General features: G+C 45.8%; 1 protein-coding gene across 1 annotated transcript; it reads right to left on the bottom strand.

Annotated features, from left to right (window-relative positions):
• Positions 1–105: 105 nt before the first annotated feature.
• On the bottom strand, positions 106–10,105 carry LOC129821153 (frizzled-5-like). Its single transcript, XM_055878493.1, has one exon. The coding sequence runs from the start codon at positions 5,397–5,399 to the stop codon at positions 3,648–3,650; it is 1,752 nt and encodes a 583-aa protein (XP_055734468.1). The 5' UTR covers positions 5,400–10,105; the 3' UTR covers positions 106–3,647.
• Positions 10,106–21,200: the final 11,095 nt, after the last annotated feature.

Raw genomic sequence — 21,200 nt, 5'->3', positions numbered from 1 at the left:
CCGTGTGGCTTTCATTGGAGTGGAGATGAGACTATGCAAGAGTGGCACAGCGCATTGTGAAAATGTACATTTTACTTTACACATCAAATGACACATACTCAGAAACAGATTGGTCCACAGTTTAATTCTCTATCAGTCAGAGACAAATGAAACGAGTGAAAGAAAGCATTCATAAATATCTATTTAAAGAAATCTGACATTTCATTCTTGGAGAATTAAGTACACACAACGATGCAGTCCAGACTCCTGTGGAAGGATGCCAAAGCAGATGTACAAATGATGGGGTAGAACACACACAGAGGAAACAGGCTAATAAATTAAACAGACACTGGACCATTTACACATTAGTCTGGTTAGAAAAACAATGAGGCACACGACAACTTGGACAAGCACAGCAGAGTAAAACGGCTACTTGACAAGGTTTTGGTTCACCCAGAGTTTTGGTTCAACCATACTCTGGCTCTCCACCACAGTTCCTATAGATGATTAGTATATCAAGTGTGAGAAGACAGTTTTTGATGTCTGCAGGATACCATTGAACAGAAATGTTTTGCCATTTTTTGTAAACCTCTGTCTTGTAAAACTCACAAGATAAGTACTGACACGGTCATTGAAAATGTATACAGAGCCCTAAGAGATACATAAGTTCACCATGGGGCGGCAGGGTAGCCTAGTGGTTAGAGCGTTGGACTAGTAACCCAAAGGTTGCAAGTTCAAATCCCCGAGCTGACAAGGTACAAATCTGTCGTTCTGCCCCTGAACAGCAGGCAGTTAACCCACTGTTCCTAGGCCGTCATTGAAAATAAGAATTTGTTCTTAACTGACTTGCCTAGTTAAATAAAGGTAAAATAAAAATAAATAAAATTGGGTTGGTGTGAACAGTTCCTGTGTGTACCACTAGGGGTAGTTACACAATGGCAAAGGACTCACTGAGCAAAAGCCAGGTGCACTTTGAGACTACTCTCTTCTGGCCTGGGAGACTGATCTGACAGACAGTCTCTCCAAACCACTTTACAACATGTTCCGTATCAAGGCTATTCCAAAGCACTACATTTACTGCAATGGCTATTATGGGGCTTGTGGTTTTTAGAGGTTACCTTTGACATTGATTTCTAAAATAAAATAATACACTGTTTGAGAAAAGTATAGACTTCATAACTGTTGTTTACTGGTACATTGCTCCACATCCATACTCTGATTACCTCTTGGGAGGCTGTTTTACCATAACTCCAGTCCAGCAACTGGTCAACAGTTGGGCTAGAGGTCCTCATCCTACTATTGTACTGACCGGCTAGGTTGTTCACAGACCGGCCAGTCAACCAAGCTGGATTTACCAGGCAGAATATGGCAAAGATTTTGTGCATTGGTACATACTGATTGATTCAACTCGAGCAGCATCCATACCACATATGTACTTGATTCATACAGAATATTGTGATTTAAATCACGGGATCATGCTGAAAATAAAAAATATATATTTTCATCAGTGTTCCTCGAGTTTTATTTTCACCCATTACGGACTCAGTGTCCACAATGAATAATACCCTGGATAATGGGGGCATTCTGGGCCAGCTCAATCCATAATCTTTTATAGAGCATCATACACAGTACCAGTCAAAAGTTTGGACACACCAACTCATTCAAGGGTTTTTCTTTGTTTTTACTATTTTATACATTGTAAATTAAAAGTGGAGACATCAAAACTATGAAATAACACATATGGAATCATGTAGTAACCAAAAACGTGTTAAACAAATCACAATATATTTGAGATTCTTCAAAGTAGGCACCCTTTGCCTTGATGACAGCTTTGCACACTCTTGGCATTCTCTCAACCAGCTTCATGAGGTAGTCACCATTTCAATCAACAGGTGTGCCTTGTGAAAAGTTCATTTGTAGAATTTCTTTCCTTCTTAATGCATTTGAGCCAATCAGTTGTGTTGTGACAAGGTAGGGGTGGTATACAGAAGATAGCCCTATTTGGTAAAAGACCAAGTCCATATTATGGCAAGAACAGCTAAAATAAAGAGAAATGACAGTCCATCATTACTTTAAGACATGAAAGTCAGTCAATCTGGGAAATTTCAAGAACTTTGAAAGTTTCTTCAAGTGCAGTCGCAAAAACCATCAAGCGTTATGATGAAACTGGCTCTCATGAGGACTGTCACAAGAAAGGAAGACACAGAGTTACCTCTGCTGCAGAAAATATGTTCATTAGAGTTACCAGCCTCAGAAATTGCAGCCCAAATAAATGCTTCACAGAGTTCAAGTAACAGACACATCTCAAAATCAACTGTTCAGAAGAGGTGTGAATCAGGCCTTCATGGTCGAATTGCTGCAAAGAAACCACTACTAAAGGACACCAATAAGAAGAGACGTGCTTGGGCCAAGAAACACAAGCAATGGACATTAGACCGGTGGAAATCTGTCCTTTGGTCTGATGAGTCCAAATTTGAGATATTTGGTTCCAACCGCCGTGTCTTTGTGAGACGCAGAGTAGGTGAACGGATGATCTCCACATGTGTGGTTCCCACCGTGAAGCATGGAGGAGGAGGGGTGATGGTGAGGGAATGCTTTGCTGGTGACACTGTGATTTATTTAGAATTCAAGGCACACTTAACCAGCATGGCTACTACAGCATTCTGCAGCGATACGCCATCCCATCTGGTTTGCACTTAGTGGGACTATCGTTTGTTTTTCAACAGGACAATGACCCAACACACCTCCAGGCTGTGTAAAGGCTATTTGACCAAGAAGGAGAGTGATGGAGTGTTGCATCAGATGACCTGGCCTCCACAATCACCCAACCTCAACCCAATTGAGATGGTTTGGGATGAGTTGGACCAATCATTGAAGGAAAAGCAGCCAACAAGAGCTCAGCATATGTGGGAACTCCTTCAAGACTGTTGGAAAAGCATTCCAGGTGAAGCCGATTGAGAGAATGCCAAGAGTGTGCAAAGCTGTCATTAAGTCAAAGGGTGGTTACTTTGAAGAATCTAAAATCTAAAATATATTTTGAGTTGTTTAACACTTTTTTGTTTACTACATGATTCCATATGTGTTATTTCATAGTTTTGATGTCATCACTATTATTCTACAATGTAGAAAATAGTTTCAAAAAATAAAATAAAAACTTGAATGAGTAGGTGTCCAAACTTTTGACTGGTACTGTATACAGGAATAAATAGTGAGTAATCTCTAATGGTTCAGATAGATTGACAGGAGTACTGGTTTATACACATAAAAACACATCTCCATTTTCCCCCTCTCAGAGAATGTTCTAGTGGCTCTTTTGAAGTAGTGGTACTTTACCAAAGCAGTAAGGCGCATCAGAAGTACCACAGAGTTCATATGATACAAACGTTCCATTTCTTTCCTGTTAAAACACATTTGTGTCTGTTCTTCATGTTCCAAGAAGAAGAGCTAGTGAGGCTGGTTGGTCAATAAATGTTCTATTTAGAACTTGTGGAATTACTTGGTTATCTCCTTGTCCTCTGTCCCTTTTCCTTCCAGAGAGCTGTATGGTGTTTTTATCACAAGCACCATCTTGTCCAATTTCCAGGTGAGGCACGTTCACAGTCAACATAGGACAGGGGGCTATCACTGGACATGTGCATTCGTGGCTCCTCTACCCTCTAGGGTCCCGTTCACACGTGTGAGGGCAGGGCAGGTTTGTGGTAGGACCCTGGTGGCAGGGCTGCACTGGGGTGTCCTGTGAGGGCCGTACTGGCCTCGCTGTACATGGAGGGGGGTGCGGTGGGCTTGGAGGCCCAGCAGAGGCAGCAGCGAGCGGTGAACCTCCTCCACGACTCCAGGGTCTTTCCGGACCAGATCCACACACCGGACGTAATCCCCACCACCAGACACATGAAGTATTTCAACATGAAGACGGCGTAATCGGGCCCCAGGCCCAGCCTCTGTCTCTCAGCCTGACAGGAGCAGGATAGAGCCCGGTCCCAACCAGGCCTGTAGTGCTGCTCGTACACCAGGCAGGCTACTACTATAGTAGCAGGAACCGTGTAAAGCACCGTGAACAATCCGATCCTGATCATCAGCTTCTCCAGTTTGTCTGTCTTGGTCCCTCCCTGTTTGATGATGCTGCGGATGCGGAACAGAGACACAAAGCCCGCTAGGAGGAACAGGGAGCCGGTGAAGAGGTAGACCACCAGGGGAGCTAACACAAATCCCCGCAGGCTCTCCAGACTCTGGTTCCCCACGTAGCAGATCCCCACCACTGGGTCTCCGTCCACAGAGCTTAGAGCGAGGACGACGATGGACTTGACGCTGGGGATCAGCCAGGCAGCCAGGTGGAAGTACTGGGAGTAACCAGCAATCGCCTCGTTGCCCCACTTCATGCCCGCGGCCAGGAACCAGGTGAGGGAGAGCACCACCCACCAGATGGAGCTGGCCATGCTGAAGAAGTAGATGAGCAGGAAGACCAGGGTACACAGGGGTGGACCAGTGGTGTCATACAGGATGTGCTGCTGGTCTCCGCTCCCAGTGCACGCCACCCTCTCGTGACCCGCCACTAGTCTTATAATATAGCCCAGGGAGACAAAAAGGTAGCAGGCAGCCAGGAAGATGATGGGTCTCTCAGGGTACTGGAAGCGCTCCATGTCGATGAGGAAGGTGGCAACGGTGGTCAGGGTGGAGACGAAGCACAGGACGGACCACAGGCCGATCCAGAAGGTGGTGAAGGTGCGTTCGTCCTGGGAGAAGTAAGGGTGGTGGCAGGGCTGGGCACAGTTATCCACAGGGCCAGTGTGGACCCGGTTGTATAAGGGGTGGGCGTCTTTCTTGATAGGCACCAGAGGGTCCCGACAGCGGCAGTCCCGGTCACACTCCTGGGGGGCAGGGGGTTTGGGGGCGGGCTGCCTGCGACGGGTGCCTTTGGGGGTGGGTTTGGGCAAGGGAGGGGAAAGGGTGGTGGTCTCGCTACTGTTCTGGTCCATACACAGAGTCTCGTCTCCCAGCTGAGGCAGCTGCTCACAGCTCATCCTCTCTGGCCACTCAAAACCATACTGGATCATGAGGGGTGAGCAGCCTCGCTTGGCCCGCTCACATACAGCGCGGCAGGGGGGCAGGGGCTTCTTGTAGTCCTGCAGACAGATAGGGGTGTACATGGAACACAGGAAGAAGAGCAGATCTGGGGAGCAGTGGATGCGGACCAAGGGCCAGAACTGATGGACCTCCAAGCCCACCTCCTCCTGGGTGTCGTGGTTGAACTGGTTGGGCATGTAGGTGAGGTTGTATCCGATGCCCTTACACATGGGCACCGTGATGGGCTCACACACTATATCCTTGGAGGCAGTTTGCGCGAGCCGGGGCAGCTGGGAGAGGAGCAGCGCGAGCAGCCAACGGACGACACCGCATAGCGGGGTTTTTACTGTGGTCGCCATTGGAAAGTGGGATATTTCCAGAAAGAAATATAGGTAGAAAAATTGCACTGTGTGCTGTGGATTTGAGTATTTTCTCAGCTCAGTCCTTCCTTTAATTTATGACTGCATCTCGGAAATATGAAATCCCAGGAGAGAGTAATTGCTCCAGCAGCATGCCCAGAGTCCTCTGTTCTATAAATCACCGACAAGTTTCATTCCAGACCACAAGTTTCTGTTCCAACAGCACGAGCACCTTTCGAATGAAGCATGGTGATTATAAATGCAGTTAAGGTCCGGGAAAAAATCTAAATAAACGTTCACTGTTGTTTAATCCAACGAATCAATTAAACATGTGTGAGGATTTCGAAAGATGGACTAAAGCACCAAGTCGAGGGTCAAAAGAGGTCGAATTGTAAATCATTCACCAAGCTTTACAATTACATGAGTTTAAAATGAATTTCCTCTTTACTTGCAGTTAAGTCACGCGCCAATAAATGTAACAACTGTAACCGCAGGCTTAATCCGGAAACGATTTCCTATTCCTAGTTTGTATCCCGCATGACAGGTGAAGTCACCCGTGCCTCGGTCACAGCGGCTCTATATTCAATAAAAAACATTTGGAAGCAAAAATGTTTGAATACATTTTAGGAAAATAATGTGTTTAATTTGAAGTCCAGATTAAAATCCAATAAAAACAGAATCCACTCTTTATGCAGCCGCTCTCGGGGTCCTAATGTAGAGGTAGAAAACAGGTTTACACTCCTCTCTATCCAAAGTTTGGGAAACTCGTTACGCTTGCCTTTGTCCGATCACTTGGATAACCACAAAGACGTTTTATTCCAAACTAAAGCACTTGTTTTCCAAATTTGTATCCAATGATATTAGCAGGTATCACTGTGTTGCGCTACACATCTCACTGCGCTCGAGCCGAAATAACTCAGGAGACCCCTCTCGTCCCGCTACAGAACGCCCACCTCATTCAGAGCGCCAGTCCTCGAGCACTCGGTTTCATTGCCCAGGACTGTTTGGATCGTTTTACCACGCCTACTCGCACTTCAACGCCGCGCCCCTTGTACCTTTTGTGCCAATCAGGACTTGAGTTGTGGGCGACAATATTGACCAAATCAGTTCAATTATGGACTAAAATGTAGCCCACCGGATGTGGAGGGGCAGGTGGCATTTGGAGACGTAACGCACCTGCACTTCAAGGAAAAGTATGATGGTGAAAAAAATAAAGTATGATAACACACACCAAATATGCCATACTCTAGATGAATACTGTGGGATGAATACAACCTTTTGAGTAGTATGTGGGGAAATGTAGCCTACATACCCTCAGTATGTGAACTTGTGACCCAGATGATGGCAGCCAGACCCTACTGTAGTGTAGTCTTAATACAGGATTTCACACAATACATGGATGCAGCCAGCAGGTTGTATATGTATATGCACCGTGGGTCAAACAAATAGCTAAAGAGTCAATGTAGGGACAAATGACGGGTGGGGATTGTCTTGGAGGGTGTGTGTGTGTATTCATGGGTCCCTGTATAGTGTGTGTTTACCCTAAGGGCCTATTCCAGCAAAGGAATGAAGTGGCATGAAACTCGTCTGCTTAGCTATTAAAATGCAGCCTGAATGATCAACACACACCTGCAGAAAAAGGAACTACATCCCATTCACTTCCTATAGGTCCCTAGGGTCAGTCTCAGCTTTGCACATGGTCAGGAAAAACAAATTCATATAATAATAACATAATATATGCCATTTAGCAGACGCTTTTATCCTAAACGACTTACAGTCATGCGTGCGTACATTCTTACATACGGGTGGTCCTGGGAATCAAAGCAAGCGCCAAAGCTGGGGAACAATAATAAGTTAAGGGGAGGGGAGAGGAAGGGGAAGAGTGGACCCTAAGGTCCCCAGTTCGAGTACTATACAATTAGTATCTTGCAATTAGTATCTTAAATATTCAGTTATCTGTTGCAGTTTCTTGTGGACTGCATATTACCTGATATAATTATAAATTCATCACATTCCACTGGGCACAGATGTCAATTCAATTTGGTTCCCACGTCATTTCAATGAAACTACGTTGAACCAACTTAGTAGTTCAACGTAGTAGTTCAACGTAGTAGTTTAACATAGTTTCATTGAAATGACGTGGGAACCAAATAGATTCTACCCAGGTGTGCCCAGTGGGAAGGAAGCTAGTTGTTTGTGACACACGAGAACAACTGTGGGTTAATGCTCAGTCTGATTTACTCGATAACCCTAATTTTAGAAAGATAAAAAGGGCTGGAGTATAGCAGGGTCTATATGGAAACTAGTGACGCGTTGCCACTCAAGTTTTTTTGCATGGGAGGAGTTGGCTGGCAGCAGACTGGGCTGTGGGTGAAGCAGGCCAGGTATTGGTGGCAGCAGACTTGACACTGGAGGAAGCAGGTTGGACTGTAGTGGGAGCAGTTTGGGTGGGCCTGGCAGCAGAGAAGTCAGCAGTGGTGGTGTTAGTGAAGCCATCCAAAAGACTAGCCTCTAGGGTCCATTGAATAGTCCTGAATATCAGTCTCTTCTGAGTCAGGTCCATGTCATGTATGGCCTTCCCAGTCTGCCTGAGCAGCTTGTCCACACACCAATCAGCTCTCCTGAGAATGACAAAGACAACTGAATGCAAAACAAGCCAAAAATAGATTAATATGATTACTCACAATATCTTAATAAAATCAAAACACTGACACAGTTTAATAAAAAATATTAGTTAAGAAATGACAGCGTGTTATGTACTGAGGTTCCTCTTAGAGGCTCTATCAGAGGAGAGCACTTAGAGGCTCTATCAGAGGAGAGCACTTAGAGGCTCTATCAGAGGAGAACACTCAGAAGCTCTATAAGAGCTGGCGGTGCCCATTAGAAACAGCAGAGTGGCTGTCTTCACAGAGGATGTAGCAGAGGGGGTCTGGGAGAAAGGCAAGGTGGTCTTCACAGAGGCTGTAGCAGGGCTGGAGAAGGGCCGAGAGGAAGGGGAAATGGTAGAAGATTATTATGTAACCTAATATGAAAATGATTTGAGGGTGAACAGTATTAATCAAACAAGCTCTTGACAGGTTAAGCTATATAATATTTTCCCAAACAGGCTTCCTAGGCACATCATGCTGAAATGCTAAAGGAAAATATGTGTATGAATACCGACAATATGGTCATGCGATATTTCAAACATGACACACAATAGTTTTTCTCCATCATGTTTGATTGATGTAAGTTCTAGGTATTAGTTCTAAAATGACAACAGTGTATAATGTAGCAGGTACAATTCCACTCACAGACAGGTGTGCAGGGATTGGGGTACTCAGACGCTGTGTAGTGGTGGGGGCACTCAGAGAGGCTGTAGAGAACTTGGCCGGGCTACGGACATCTATGTAGTTAAATTAAGATTATTTAAGGTTATACTGTTATAAAAACAGATCAATACAAGCCAAGCTTTTGACAAGTTAGTCTGTATTTGATTTACATGAGCAGGCTTTCTTTTTTATTTTTATTTTTATTTTTTAATTTCACCTTTATTTAACCAGGTAGGCTAGTTGAGAACAAGTTCTCATTTGCAACTGCGACCTGGCCAAGATAAAGCATAGCAGTGTGAACAGACAACAACACAGAGTTACACATGGAGTAAACAATAAACAAGTCAATAACATGGTAGAAAAAAAGAGAATCTATATACAATGTGTGCAAAAGGCATGAGGTAGGCAATAAATCGAATAATTACAATTTAGCAGATTAACACTGGAGTGATAAATCATCAGATGATCATGTGCAAGAAGAGATACTGGTGTGCAAAAGAGCAGAAAAGTAAATAAATAAAAGCAGTATGGGGGGTGAGGTAGGTAAATTGGGTGGGTAGTTTACAGATGGACTATGTACAGCTGCAGCGATCGGTTAGCTGCTCAGATAGCAGATTTTTAAAGTTGTTGAGGGAGATAAAAGTCTCCAACTTCCGAGATTTTTGCAATTCGTTCCAGTCGCAGGCAGCAGAGAACTGGAAGGAAAGGTGTCCAAATGAGGTTTTGGCTTTAGGGATGATCAGTGAGATACACCTGCTGGAGCGCGTGCTACGGGTGGGTGTAGCCATCGTGACCAGTGAACTGAGATAAGGCGGCACTTTACCTAGCATAGCCTTGTAGATGACCTGGAGCCAGTGGGTCTGACGACGAACATGTAGCGAGGGCCAGCCGACTAGGGCATACAGGTCGCAGTGGTGGGTCGTATAAGGTGCTTTAGTAACAAAACGGATGGCACTGTGATAAACTGCATCCAGTTTGCTGAGTAGAGTATTGGAAGCTATTTTGTAGATGACATCGCCGAAGTCGAGGATCGGTAGGATAGTCAGTTTTACTAGGGTAAGTTTGGCGGCGTGAGTGAAGGAGGCTTTGTTGCGGAATAGAAAGCCGACTCTAGATTTGATTTTGGATTGGAGATGTTTGATATGAGTCTGGAAGGAGAGTTTGCAGTCTAGCCAGACACCTAGGTACTTATAGATGTCCACATATTCTAGGTCGGAACCGTCCAGGGTGGTGATGCTAGTCGGGCGTGCGGGTGCAGGCAGCGAACGGTTGAAAAGCATGCATTTGGTTTTACTAGCGTTTAAGAGCAGTTGGAGGCCACGGAAGGAGTGTTGTATGGCATTGAAGCTCGTTTGGAGGTTAGATAGCACAGTGTCCAAGGAAGGGCCGGAAGTATACAGAATGGTGTCGTCTGCGTAGAGGTGGATCAGGGAATCGCCCGCAGCAAGAGCAACATCATTGATGTATACAGAGAAAAGAGTCGGCCCGAGAATTGAACCCTGTGGTACCCCATAGAGACTGCCAGAGGACCGGACAACATGCCCTCCGATTTGACACACTGAACTCTGTCTGCAAAGTAGTTGGTGAACCAGGCAAGGCAGTCATTAGAAAAACCGAGGCTATTGAGTCTGCCGATAAGAATATGGTGATTGACAGAGTCGAAAGCCTTGGCCAGGTCGATGAAGACGGCTGCACAGTAATGTCTTTTATCGATGGCGGTTATGATATCGTTTAGTACCTTGAGCGTGGCTGAGGTGCACCCGTGACCGGCTCGGAAACCGGATTGCACAGCGGAGAAGGTACGGTGGGATTCGAGATGGTCAGTGATATGTTTGTTGACTTGGCTTTCGAAGACCTTAGATAGGCAGGGCAGGATGGATATAGGTCTGTAACAGTTTGGGTCCAGGGTGTCTCCCCCTTTGAAGAGGGGGATGACCGCGGCAGCTTTCCAATCCTTGGGGATCTCAGATGATACGAAGGAGAGGTTGAACAGGCTGGTAATAGGGGGTGCGACAATGGCGGCGGACAGTTTCAGAAATAGGGGGTCCAGATTGTCAAGCCCAGCTGATTTGTATGGTTCCAGGTTTTCCAGCTCTTTCAGAACATCTGCTATCTGGATATGGGTAAAGGAGAAGCTGGGGAGGCTTAGGCGAGTAGCAGCGGGGTGGCGGGGGGCTTCGGGCTGTTGGCCAAGGTTGGAGTCGCCAGGAGGAAGGCATGGCCAGCCGTTGAGAGATGTTTGTTTAAGTTTTCGATTATCACGGACTTATCAGTGGTGACCGTGTTACCTAGCCTCAGTGCAGTGGGCAGCTGGGAGGAGGTGCTCTTGTTTTCCATGGACTTTACAGTATCCCAGAACTTTTTGGAGTTAGAGCTACAGGATGCAAATTTCTGCTTGAAAAAGCTGGCCTTTGCTTTCCTGACTGACTGCGTGTATTGGTTCCTGACTTCCCTGAACAGTTGCATATCGCGGGGGCTCTTCGATGCTATTGCAGTTCGCCACAGGATGTTTTTGTGCTGGTCGAGGGCAGTCAGGTCTGGAGTGAACCAAGGGCTATATCTGTTCTTGGTTCTGCATTTTTTGAACGGAGCATGCTTGTCTAATATGGTGAGGAAGTAACTTTTAAAGAATGACCAGGCATCCTCAACTGACGGGATGAGGTCAATATCCTTCCAGGGTACCCGGGCCAGGTCGATTAGAAAGGCCTGCTCGCAGAAGTGTTTTAGGGAGCGTTTGACAGTGATGAGGGGTGGTCGTTTGACCGCGGACCCGTGGCGGATACAGGCAATGAGGCAGTGATCGCTGAGATCTTGATTGAAGACAGCAGAGGTGTATTTGGAGGGCAAGTTGGTCAGGATAATGTCTATTAGGGTGCCCATGTTTACGGATTTAGGGTTGTACCTGGTGGGTTCCTTGATGATTTGTGTGAGATTGAGGGCATCAAGCTTAGATTGTAGGACTGCCGGGGTGTTAAGCATATCCCAGTTTAGGTCACCTAACAGAACAAACTCTGAAGCTAGATGGGGAGCGATCAATTCACAGATGGTGTCCAGGGCACAGCTGGGAGCTGAGGGGGGTCGGTAGCAGGCGGCAACAGTGAGAGACTTATTTCTGGAGAGATTAATTTTTAAAATTAGAAGTTCGAACTGTTTGGGCATAGACCTGGAAAGTATGACAGAGCTTGGCAGGCTATCTCTGCAGTAGATTGCAACTCCTCCCCCTTTGGCAGTTCTATCTTGACGGAAAGTGTTATAGTTGGGTATGGAAATCTCAGAATTTTTGGTGGCCTTCCTAAGCCAGGATTCGGACACGGCAAGGACATCAGGGTTGGCAGAGTGTGCTAAAGCGGTGAGTAAGGCAAACTTAGGGAGGAGGCTTCTGATGTTGACATGCACGAGGCCAAGGCTTTTTCGATCACAGAAGTCAACAAATGAGGGTGACTGGGGACATGCAGGGCCTGGGTTTACCTCCACATCACCCGAGGAACAGAGGAGTAGTAGGATGAGGGTGCGGCTAAAGGCTATCAAAACTGGTCGCCTAGAGCGTTGGGGACAAGGAATAAAAGGAGCAGATTTATGGGCGTGGTAGAATAGATTCTGGGCATAATGTGCAGACCGGGGTATGGTGGGGCACGGGTACAGCGGAGGCAAGCCCAGGCACTGGGTGATGATAAGAGAGGTTGTATCTCTGGACATGCTGGTCTCAATGGGTGAGGTCACCGCATGTGTGGGGGGTGGGACAAAGGAGGTATCAGAGGTACGGAGAGTGGAACTACGGGGTCCATTGCAAACCAAAACAATGATAACTAGCCTGAACAACAGGCTAGTTATCATTGTTAACTGACTTAACTGACTTGCCTAGTTAAATAAAGGTTAAATAAATAAAAAATTAAAAGGCTTCCTTGCCAAGTTAAGGTTTGGTCTTACTGCAGAAACGAGAGCCTCCAAAAACTTTGCTTATTGAACTGCAAAAGAGAAAGAAAAACCTAATAGTAAAAAAAAGAAATGTAACATTTACCATTGACAACAAGTTCAATTGCAGTCCTCAATGGAGGAGTCTGAACAGCAGACACAGACACAGGCACTGGCAAAGCTGTAGATAGAGACCTGCTTCAAGTATAGGGGGGAAAATACAGAGACAACACTAGAGTATGGTATCTATTTTCAGTAAATCAGAAAAGAGAATGCATGTTCGTTTAGCCTGTAAGCTTTATTCATTTGATCTCCTGGGGGTGAAATCCACAGACACATCTCTGAAGCCCCCCGAGCAGAGTTGTCCATGGACCTGCATTGGACAATTCTCTATCTGTAACAATACATAAGGAAGCCTGTTATGAAGTCACCTGCTGGTGACTTCACCATCTCCCAGAACTCACAAGCAGCTCACCCCACTACCCATCCCCCACACCCAAAACCGTGAGTCAAGGGGTGATGAACTCTACCTCTCTCTGGAACTTTTGTTAACCTGTTGTGATTGGTTGACAAGATCACAGCTTGGGACTTTGACACTGTGTATACTCTTTGTTACATTATGCAATAACAATTTGATGGCCAAATATTATAATAAAGTTGCTGTTCATTAGTAGTAAAGGCCTATATTTAATGACAGCTTTTTCTAGTAATACAGTATGTTTTCTAGACGAACAAAAAGTACAAAAGCACACGGTGTCGCCCCACCTCCCGCCTGCAGTGTGCCGGAGTCCTGAAACCAACAGGATGGATGTATAACACTACCACAAGAACAATTAGCAATACACAGCAAAGCTAATGTAAACTATGCTAATATAGTCAGCCTACAAGAATACATGGTGTTAGCAAATAATCAGCTTAGGCTATGAAATAGGGTGCAGGCCAGGCAGCAGGCTGTTAGCTAGCCTGCCAGCTTAATGGAGTCTGCCACTAGCACAGTCAGTGTAGTCAACTCAGCTATCCCCATTGAGACCGTGTCTGTGCCTCAACCTAGGTTGGGCAAAACTAAACATGGCGGTGTTCGCCTTAGCAATCTCACTAGAATAAAGACCTCCTCCATTCCTGCCATTATTGAAAGAGATCGTGATACCTCACATCTCAAAATAGGGCTACTTAATGTTAGATCCCTCACTTCAAAGGCAGTTATAGTCAATTAACTAATCACTGATCATAATCTTGATGTGATTGGCCTGACTGAAACATGGCTTAAGCCTGATGAATTTACTGTGTTAAATGAGGCCTCTCCTCCTGGTTACACTAGTGACCATATTCCCCGTGCATCCCGCAAAGGCGGAGGTGTTGCTAACATTTACAATAGCAAATTTCAATTTACAAAATAAACCCCGACGTTTTCATCTTTTGAGCTTCTAGTCATGAAATCTATGCAGCCTACTCAATCACTTTTTATAGCTACTGTTTACAGGCCTCCTGGGCCATATACAGCATTCCTCACTGAGTTCCCTGAATTCCTAATTTTTGGTGATTTTAATATTCACATGGAAAAGTCCACAGACCCACTCCAAAAGGCTTTCGGAGCCATCATCGACTCAGTGGGTTTTGTCCAACATGTCTCTGGACCTACTCACTGTCACAGTCATACTCTGGACCTAGTTTTGTCCCATGGAATAAATGTTGTGGATCTTAATGTTTTTCCTCATAATCCTGGAATATCGGACCACCATTTTATTACGTTTGTAATCGCAACAAATAATCTGCTCAGACCCCAACCAAGGATCATCAAAGTCGTGCTATAAATTCTCAGACAACCCAAAGATTCCTTGATGCCCTTCCAGACCCCCTTCGCCTACCCAAGGACGTCAGAGGACAAAAATCAGTTAACCGCCTAACTGAGGAACTCAATTTAACCTTGCGCAATACCCTAGATGCAGTTGCACCCCTAAAAACGAAAAACATTTGTCATAATAAACTAGCTCCCTGGTATACAGAAAATACCCGAGCTCTGAAGCAAGCTTCCAGGAAATTGGAACGGAAATGGCGCCACACCAAACTGGAAGTCTTCCGACGAGCTTGGAAAGACAGTACCGTGCAGTATCGAAGAGCCCTCACTGCTGCTCGATCATCCTATTTTTCCAACTTAATTGAGGAAAATAAGAACAATCCAAAATATATTTTTGATACTGTCGCAAAGCTAACTAAAAAGCAGCATTCCCCAAGAGAGGATGGCTGTCACGTTCCTGACCTTATTTCCTTTGTTTTGTCTTTGTTTAGTTGGTCAGGACGTGAGCTGGGTGGGCATTCTATGTTATGTGTTTCTATGTTGGGTTCATGTTCAATTAGCCTGATATGGTTCTCAATCAGAGGCAGGTGTTTTACATTTCCTTTGATTGAGAACCATATTAAGGTAGGCTGTTCTCACTGTTTGTTTGTGGGTGATTGTTCCTGTGTCAGTGGTTGTGCCACACGGGACTGTTTTCGTTCACTTCATTCGTGTGTTCCTTCCTGTTCGTGCGTTCATGTTATATGTTCACAAGTTCAGGTCTGTTAACGTCGTTTATTGTTTTGTAGTTTATCAAGTGTTTTTTTCGTGTTTTTCGTCTTTCTTTAATAAAACAATGTATTCAAACCACGCTGTGTTTTGGTCCGATCCATGCTCCTCTTCAGACGAGGAGGAGGACGAGCGTTACAATGGCTTTCACTTCAGCAGTGATAAATTCATGAACTTCTTTGAGGAAAAGATCCTGATCATTAGAAAGCAAATTACGGACTCCTCTTTAAATCTGCGTTTTCCTCCAAAACTCAGTTGTCCTGAGTCTGCACAACTCTGCCAGGGCCTAGGATCAAGAGAGACACTTAAGTGTTTTCGTACTATATTTCTTGACATAATGATGAAAATAATCATGGCCTCTAAACCTTCAAGCTGCATACTGGACCTTATTCCAACTACTGAAAGAGCTGCTTCCTGTGCTTGGCCCTCCTATGTTGAACATAATAAACGGCTCTCTATCCACCGGATGTGTACCAAACTCACTAAAAGTGGCAGTAATAAAGCCTCTCTTGAAAAAGTCAGACCTTGACCCAGAAAATAGAAAAAACTATTGGCCTATATCGAATCTTCCAATTCTCTCAACATTTTTAGAAAAAGCTGTTGCGCAGCAACTCACTGCCTTCCTGAAGACAAACAATGTATACGAAATGCTTCAGTCTGGTTTTAGACCCCATCATAGCACTGAGACTGCACTTGTGAAGGTGGTAAATTACCTTTTAATGCCGTCAGACCGAGGCTCTGCATCTGTCCTCATGCTCCTAGACGTTAGTCTGCTTTTGATACCATCGATCACCACATTCTTTTGGAGAGATTGGAAACCCAAATTGGTCTACACGGACAAGTTCTGGCCTGGTTTTGATCTTATCTGTTGGAAAGATATCAGTTTGTCTCTGTGAAGGGTTTGTCCTCTGACAAATCAACTGTAAATTTCGGTGTTCCTCAAGGTTCCGTTTTAGGACCACAATTGTTTTCACTATATATTTTACCTCTTGGGGATGTCATTCGAAAACATAATGTTAACTTTCACTGCTTTGCGGATGACACACAGCTGTACATTTCAATGAAACATGGTGAAGCCCATAAATTGCCCTCGCTAGAAGCCTGTGTTTCAGAAATAAGGAAGTGGATGGCTGCAAACGTTCTACTTTTAAACTCGGACAAAACAGAGATGCTTGTTCTAGGTCCCAAGAAACAAAGAAATCTTCTGTTGAATCTGACAATTAATCTTGATGGTTGTACAGTCGTCTCAAATAAAACTGTGAATGACCTCGGCGTTACTCTGGACCCTGATCTCTCTTTTGACGAACATATCAAGACTGTTTCAATGACAGCTTATTTCCATCTATGTAACATTGCAAAAATCAGAAACTTTCTATCCAAAAATTATGCAGAAAAATTAATCCATGCTTTTGTTACTTCTAGGTTAAGACTACTGCAATGCTCTACTTTCCGGCTACCTGGATAAAGCACTAAATAAACTTCAGTTAGTGCTAAATATGGCTGCTAGAATCCTGACTAGAACCCCAAAAATGTATCATATTACTCCAGTGCTAGCCTCCCTACACTGGCTTCCTGTTAAGGCAAGGGCTGATTTCAAGGTTTTACTGCTAACCTACAAAGCATTACATGGGCTTGCTCCTACCTATCTTTCTGATTTGGTCCTGCCGTACATACCTACACGTACGCTATGGTCACAAGACGCAGGCCTTCTAATTGTCCCTAGAATTTCTAAGCAAACAGCTGGAGGCAGGGCTTTCTCCTATAGGTCCATTTTTATGGAATGGTCTGCCTACCCATGTGAGAGACGCAGACTCGGTCTCAACCTTTAAGTATTTACTGAAGACTCATCTCTTCAGTAGGTCATATGATTGAGTGTAGTCTGGCCCAGGAGTGTGAAGGTGAACGGAAAGGCACTGGAGCAACGAACCGCCCTTGCTGTCTCTGCCTGGCCAGTTCCCCTCCACTGGGATTCTCTGCCTCTAACCCTATTACAGGGGCTGAGTCACTGGCTTACTGGTGCTCTTCCATGCCGTACCTAGGAGGGGTGCGTCACTTGAGTGGGTTGAGTCACTGACGTGATCTTCCTGTCCGGGTTGGCGCCCCCCCCTTGGGTTGTGCCGTGGCGGAGATCTTTGTGGGCTATACTCGGCCTTGTCTCAGGATGGTAAGTTGGTGGTTGAAGATATCCCTCTGGTGGTGTGGGGGCTGTGCTTTGGCAAAGTGGGTGGGGTTATATCCTGCCTGTTTGGCCTTGTCCGGGGGTATCATCGGATGGGGCTACAGTGTCTCCTGACCCCTCCTGTCTCAGCCTCCAGTATTTATGCTGCAGTAGTTTATGTGTCGGGGGGCTAGGGTCATTCTGTTATATCTGGAGTACTTTTCCTGTCTTATCCGGTGTCCTGTGTGAATTTAAGTATGCTCTCTCTAATTGTCTCTTTCTTTCTCTCTTTCTCTCTCTCTCTCGGAGGACCTGAGCCCTAGGACCATGCCTCAGGACTACCTGGCATGATGACTCCTTGCTGTCCCCAGTCCACCTGGCCGTGCTGCTGCTCCAGTTTCAACTGTTCTGCCTGCGGCTATGGAACCCTGACCTGTTCACCGGACGTGCTACCTGTCTCAGACCTGCTGTTTTCAACTCTCTAGAGACAGCAGGAGCGGTAGAGATACTCTTAATGATCGGCTATGAAAAGCCAACTGACATTTACTCCTGAGGTGCTGACTTGTTGCACCCTCGACAACCACTGTGATTATTATTATTTGACCATGCTGGTCATTTATGAACATTTGAACATCTTGGCCATGTTCTGTTATAATATCCACCCGGCACAGCCAGAAGAGGAATGGCCACCCCTCATTGCCTGGTTCCTCTCTAGATTTCTTCCTAGGTTTTGGCCTTTGTAGGGAGTTTTTCCTAGCCACCATGCTTCTACACCTGCATTGCTTGCTGTTTGGGGTTTTAGGCTGGGTTTCTGTACAGCACTTTGAGATATCAGCTGCTGTAAGAAGGGCTATATAAATACATTTGATTTGATATATCAGCTAGGCTCCTGAGTGGTGCAGCGGTCTAAGGCACTACATCTCAGTGCTAGAGGCGTCATTACAGACCCTGGTACGATTCCAGGCTGTATCACAACCGGCCGTGATTGGCCCAGTGTCATCCTGGGTAGACCATCATTTTGAATAAGAGTGTGTTCTTAACTGACTTGCCTGGTTAAATAAAATATCATGGACTGACTGATTTTAATTCCTAAATTCCTAAACATATGTTAGCTATGGCTAGAACAAAGTTCATCCCCTGGATATAAAAGCATTATCTAAATTAGCTAGCATAATAATACAGCTAGCTGGCATAATAATAGAGCTACCTAGCAAAAAATGTCAAAATGTAATGCGTGACCGTACCTTAAGCTGTTTACATAGATTGCAAACATTAGCTAGATAGCTAATAAACTTAGCTAGCAGAATAGCATTTACTACAATGGGCAATAACTTAACGTTAGCAGATTGTATTATATTTTAGATCTCACCAACTTTGAGAGTTTTCTTACCTATGAAAACTAATGCTAGAGTTACTGTAACTTTACTGTACCGTTACCAGCGGTTGCTATTTAACTTCTACTGTTGGAAAACAAGTTTGCTCTGGTTAATATCACCATTGCACTATGGTGTTTAATCTTACCTTGTGGTATGAAATGCTGATAATTTAGGAGAAAGTTGGAGACGGTTGGCTACAGTAGCTAGCTAGCTACAGTTCTGTCTGGTTGAGTCAACCAATAGCATCACACCCCTCCATCTTTCAAAAGATGGAACGACGCAATAGGCTGAGTCCTTCTTCCAAAGAATGAGAAGCTATACATGATTGGCTTTTGAAACATGGACATGGAGATGGTGATTGGACATGGTTGACAGCCTAGCATGAGTAAAATAGCGCCAAAGTCAAAGCCATGCTCTGCGAACTGAGCTACAGAGGACCACAAGGACCCACCTTGAGGCCCTGCATATTTACATTTACATTTAAGTCATTTAGCAGACGCTCTTATCCAGAGCGACTTACAAATTGGTGCATTCACCTTATGATATCCAGTGGAACAACCACTTTACAATAGTGCATCTAAATCTTTTAAGGGGGGGGGGGGGGGGGGGGTTAGAAGGATTACTTTATCCTATCCTAGGTATTCCTTAAAGAGGTGGGGTTTCAGGTGTCTCCGGAAGGTGGTGATTGACTCCGCTGACCTGGCGTCGTGAGGGAGTTTGTTCCACCATTGGGGTGCCAGAGCAGCGAACAGTTTTGACTGGGCTGAGCGGGAACTGTACTTCCTCAGAGGTAGGGAGGCGAGCAGGCCAGAGGTGGATGAACGCAGTGCCCTTGTTTGGGTGTAGGGCCTGATCAGAGCCTGAAGGTACGGAGGTGCCGTTCCCCTCACAGCTCCGTAGGCAAGCACCATGGTCTTGTAGCGGATGCGAGCTTCAACTGGAAGCCAGTGGAGAGAGCGGAGGAGCGGGATGACGTGAGAGAACTTGGGAAGGTTGAACACCAGACGGGCTGCGGCATTCTGGATGAGTTGTAGGGGTTTAATTCATAGGCAGGGAGCCCAGCCAACAGCAAGTTGCAGTAATCCAGACGGGAGATGACAAGTGCCTGGATTAGGACCTGCGCCGCTTCCTGTGTGAGGCAGGGTCGTACTCTGCAAATGTTGTAGAGCATGAACCTACAGGAACGGGTCACCGCCTTGATGTTAGTTGAGAACGACAGGGTGTTGTCCAGGATCACGCCAAGGTTCTTAGCGCTCTGGGAGTAGGACACAATGGAGTTGTCAACCGTGATGGCGAGATCATGGAACGGGCAGTCCTTCCCCGGGAGGAAGAGCAGCTCCGTCTTGCCGAGGTTCAGCTTGAGGTGGTGATCCGTCATCCACACTGATATGTCTGCCAGACATGCAGAGATGTGATTCGCCACCTGGTTATCAGAAGGGGGAAAGGAGAAGATTAATTGTGTGTCGTCTGCATAGCAATGATAGGAGAGACCATGTGAGGATATGACAGAGCCAAGTGACTTGGTGTATAGCGAGAATAGGAGAGGGCCTAGAACAGAGCCCTGGGGGACACCAGTGGTGAGAGCACGTGGTGCGGAGACAGATTCTTGCCACGCCACCTGGTAGGAGCGACCTGTCAGGTAGGACGCAATCCAAGCGTGGGCCGCGCCGGAGATGTCCAACTCGGAGAGGGTGGAGAGGAGGATCTGATGGTTCACAGTATCAAAGGCAGCCGATAGGTCTAGAAGGATGAGAGCAGAGGAGAGAGAGTTAGCTTTAGCAGTGCGGAGCGCCTCCGTGACACAGAGAAGAGCAGTCTCAGTTGAATGACTAGTCTTGAAACCTGACTGATTTGGATCAAGAAGGTCTTTCTGAGAGAGATAGCAGGAGAGCTGGCCAAGGACGGCACGTTCAAGAGTTTTGGAGAGAAAAGAAAGAAGGGATGCCTGGTCTGTAGTTGTTGACATCGGAGGGATCGAGTGTAGGTTTTTTCAGAAGTGGTGCAACTCTCGCTCTCTTGAAGACGGAAGGGACGTAGCCAGCGGTCAAGTATGAGATGATGAGCGAGGTGAGGTAAGGGAGAAGGTCTCTGGAAATGGTCTGGAGAAAAGAGGAGGGGATAGGGTCAAGCGGGCAGGTTGTTGGGCGGCCGGCCGTCACAAGACGCGAGATTTCATCTGGAGAGAGAGGGGAGAAAGAGGTCAAAGCACAGGGTAGGGCAGTGTGAGCAGAACCAGCGGTGTCGTTTGACTTAGCAAACGAGGATCGGATGTCGTCGACCTTCTTTTCAAAATGGTTGACGAAGTCATCCGCAGAGAGGGAGGAGGGGGGGGGGGGATTCAGGAGGGAGGAGAAGGTGGCAAAGAGCTTCCTAGGGTTAGAGGCAGATGCTTGGAATTTAGAGTGGTAGAAAGTGGCTTTAGCAGCAGAGACAGAAGACGAAAATGTAGAGAGGAGGGAGTGAAAGGATGCCAGGTCCGCA

Source organism: Salvelinus fontinalis, chromosome 23, assembly GCF_029448725.1.
Source record: "Salvelinus fontinalis isolate EN_2023a chromosome 23, ASM2944872v1, whole genome shotgun sequence".
Lineage (NCBI taxonomy): Eukaryota > Metazoa > Chordata > Actinopteri > Salmoniformes > Salmonidae > Salvelinus > Salvelinus fontinalis.
The sequence above is the reverse complement of the archived record's forward strand: the minus strand, read 5'-3'. Positions and strand labels throughout refer to the sequence as shown.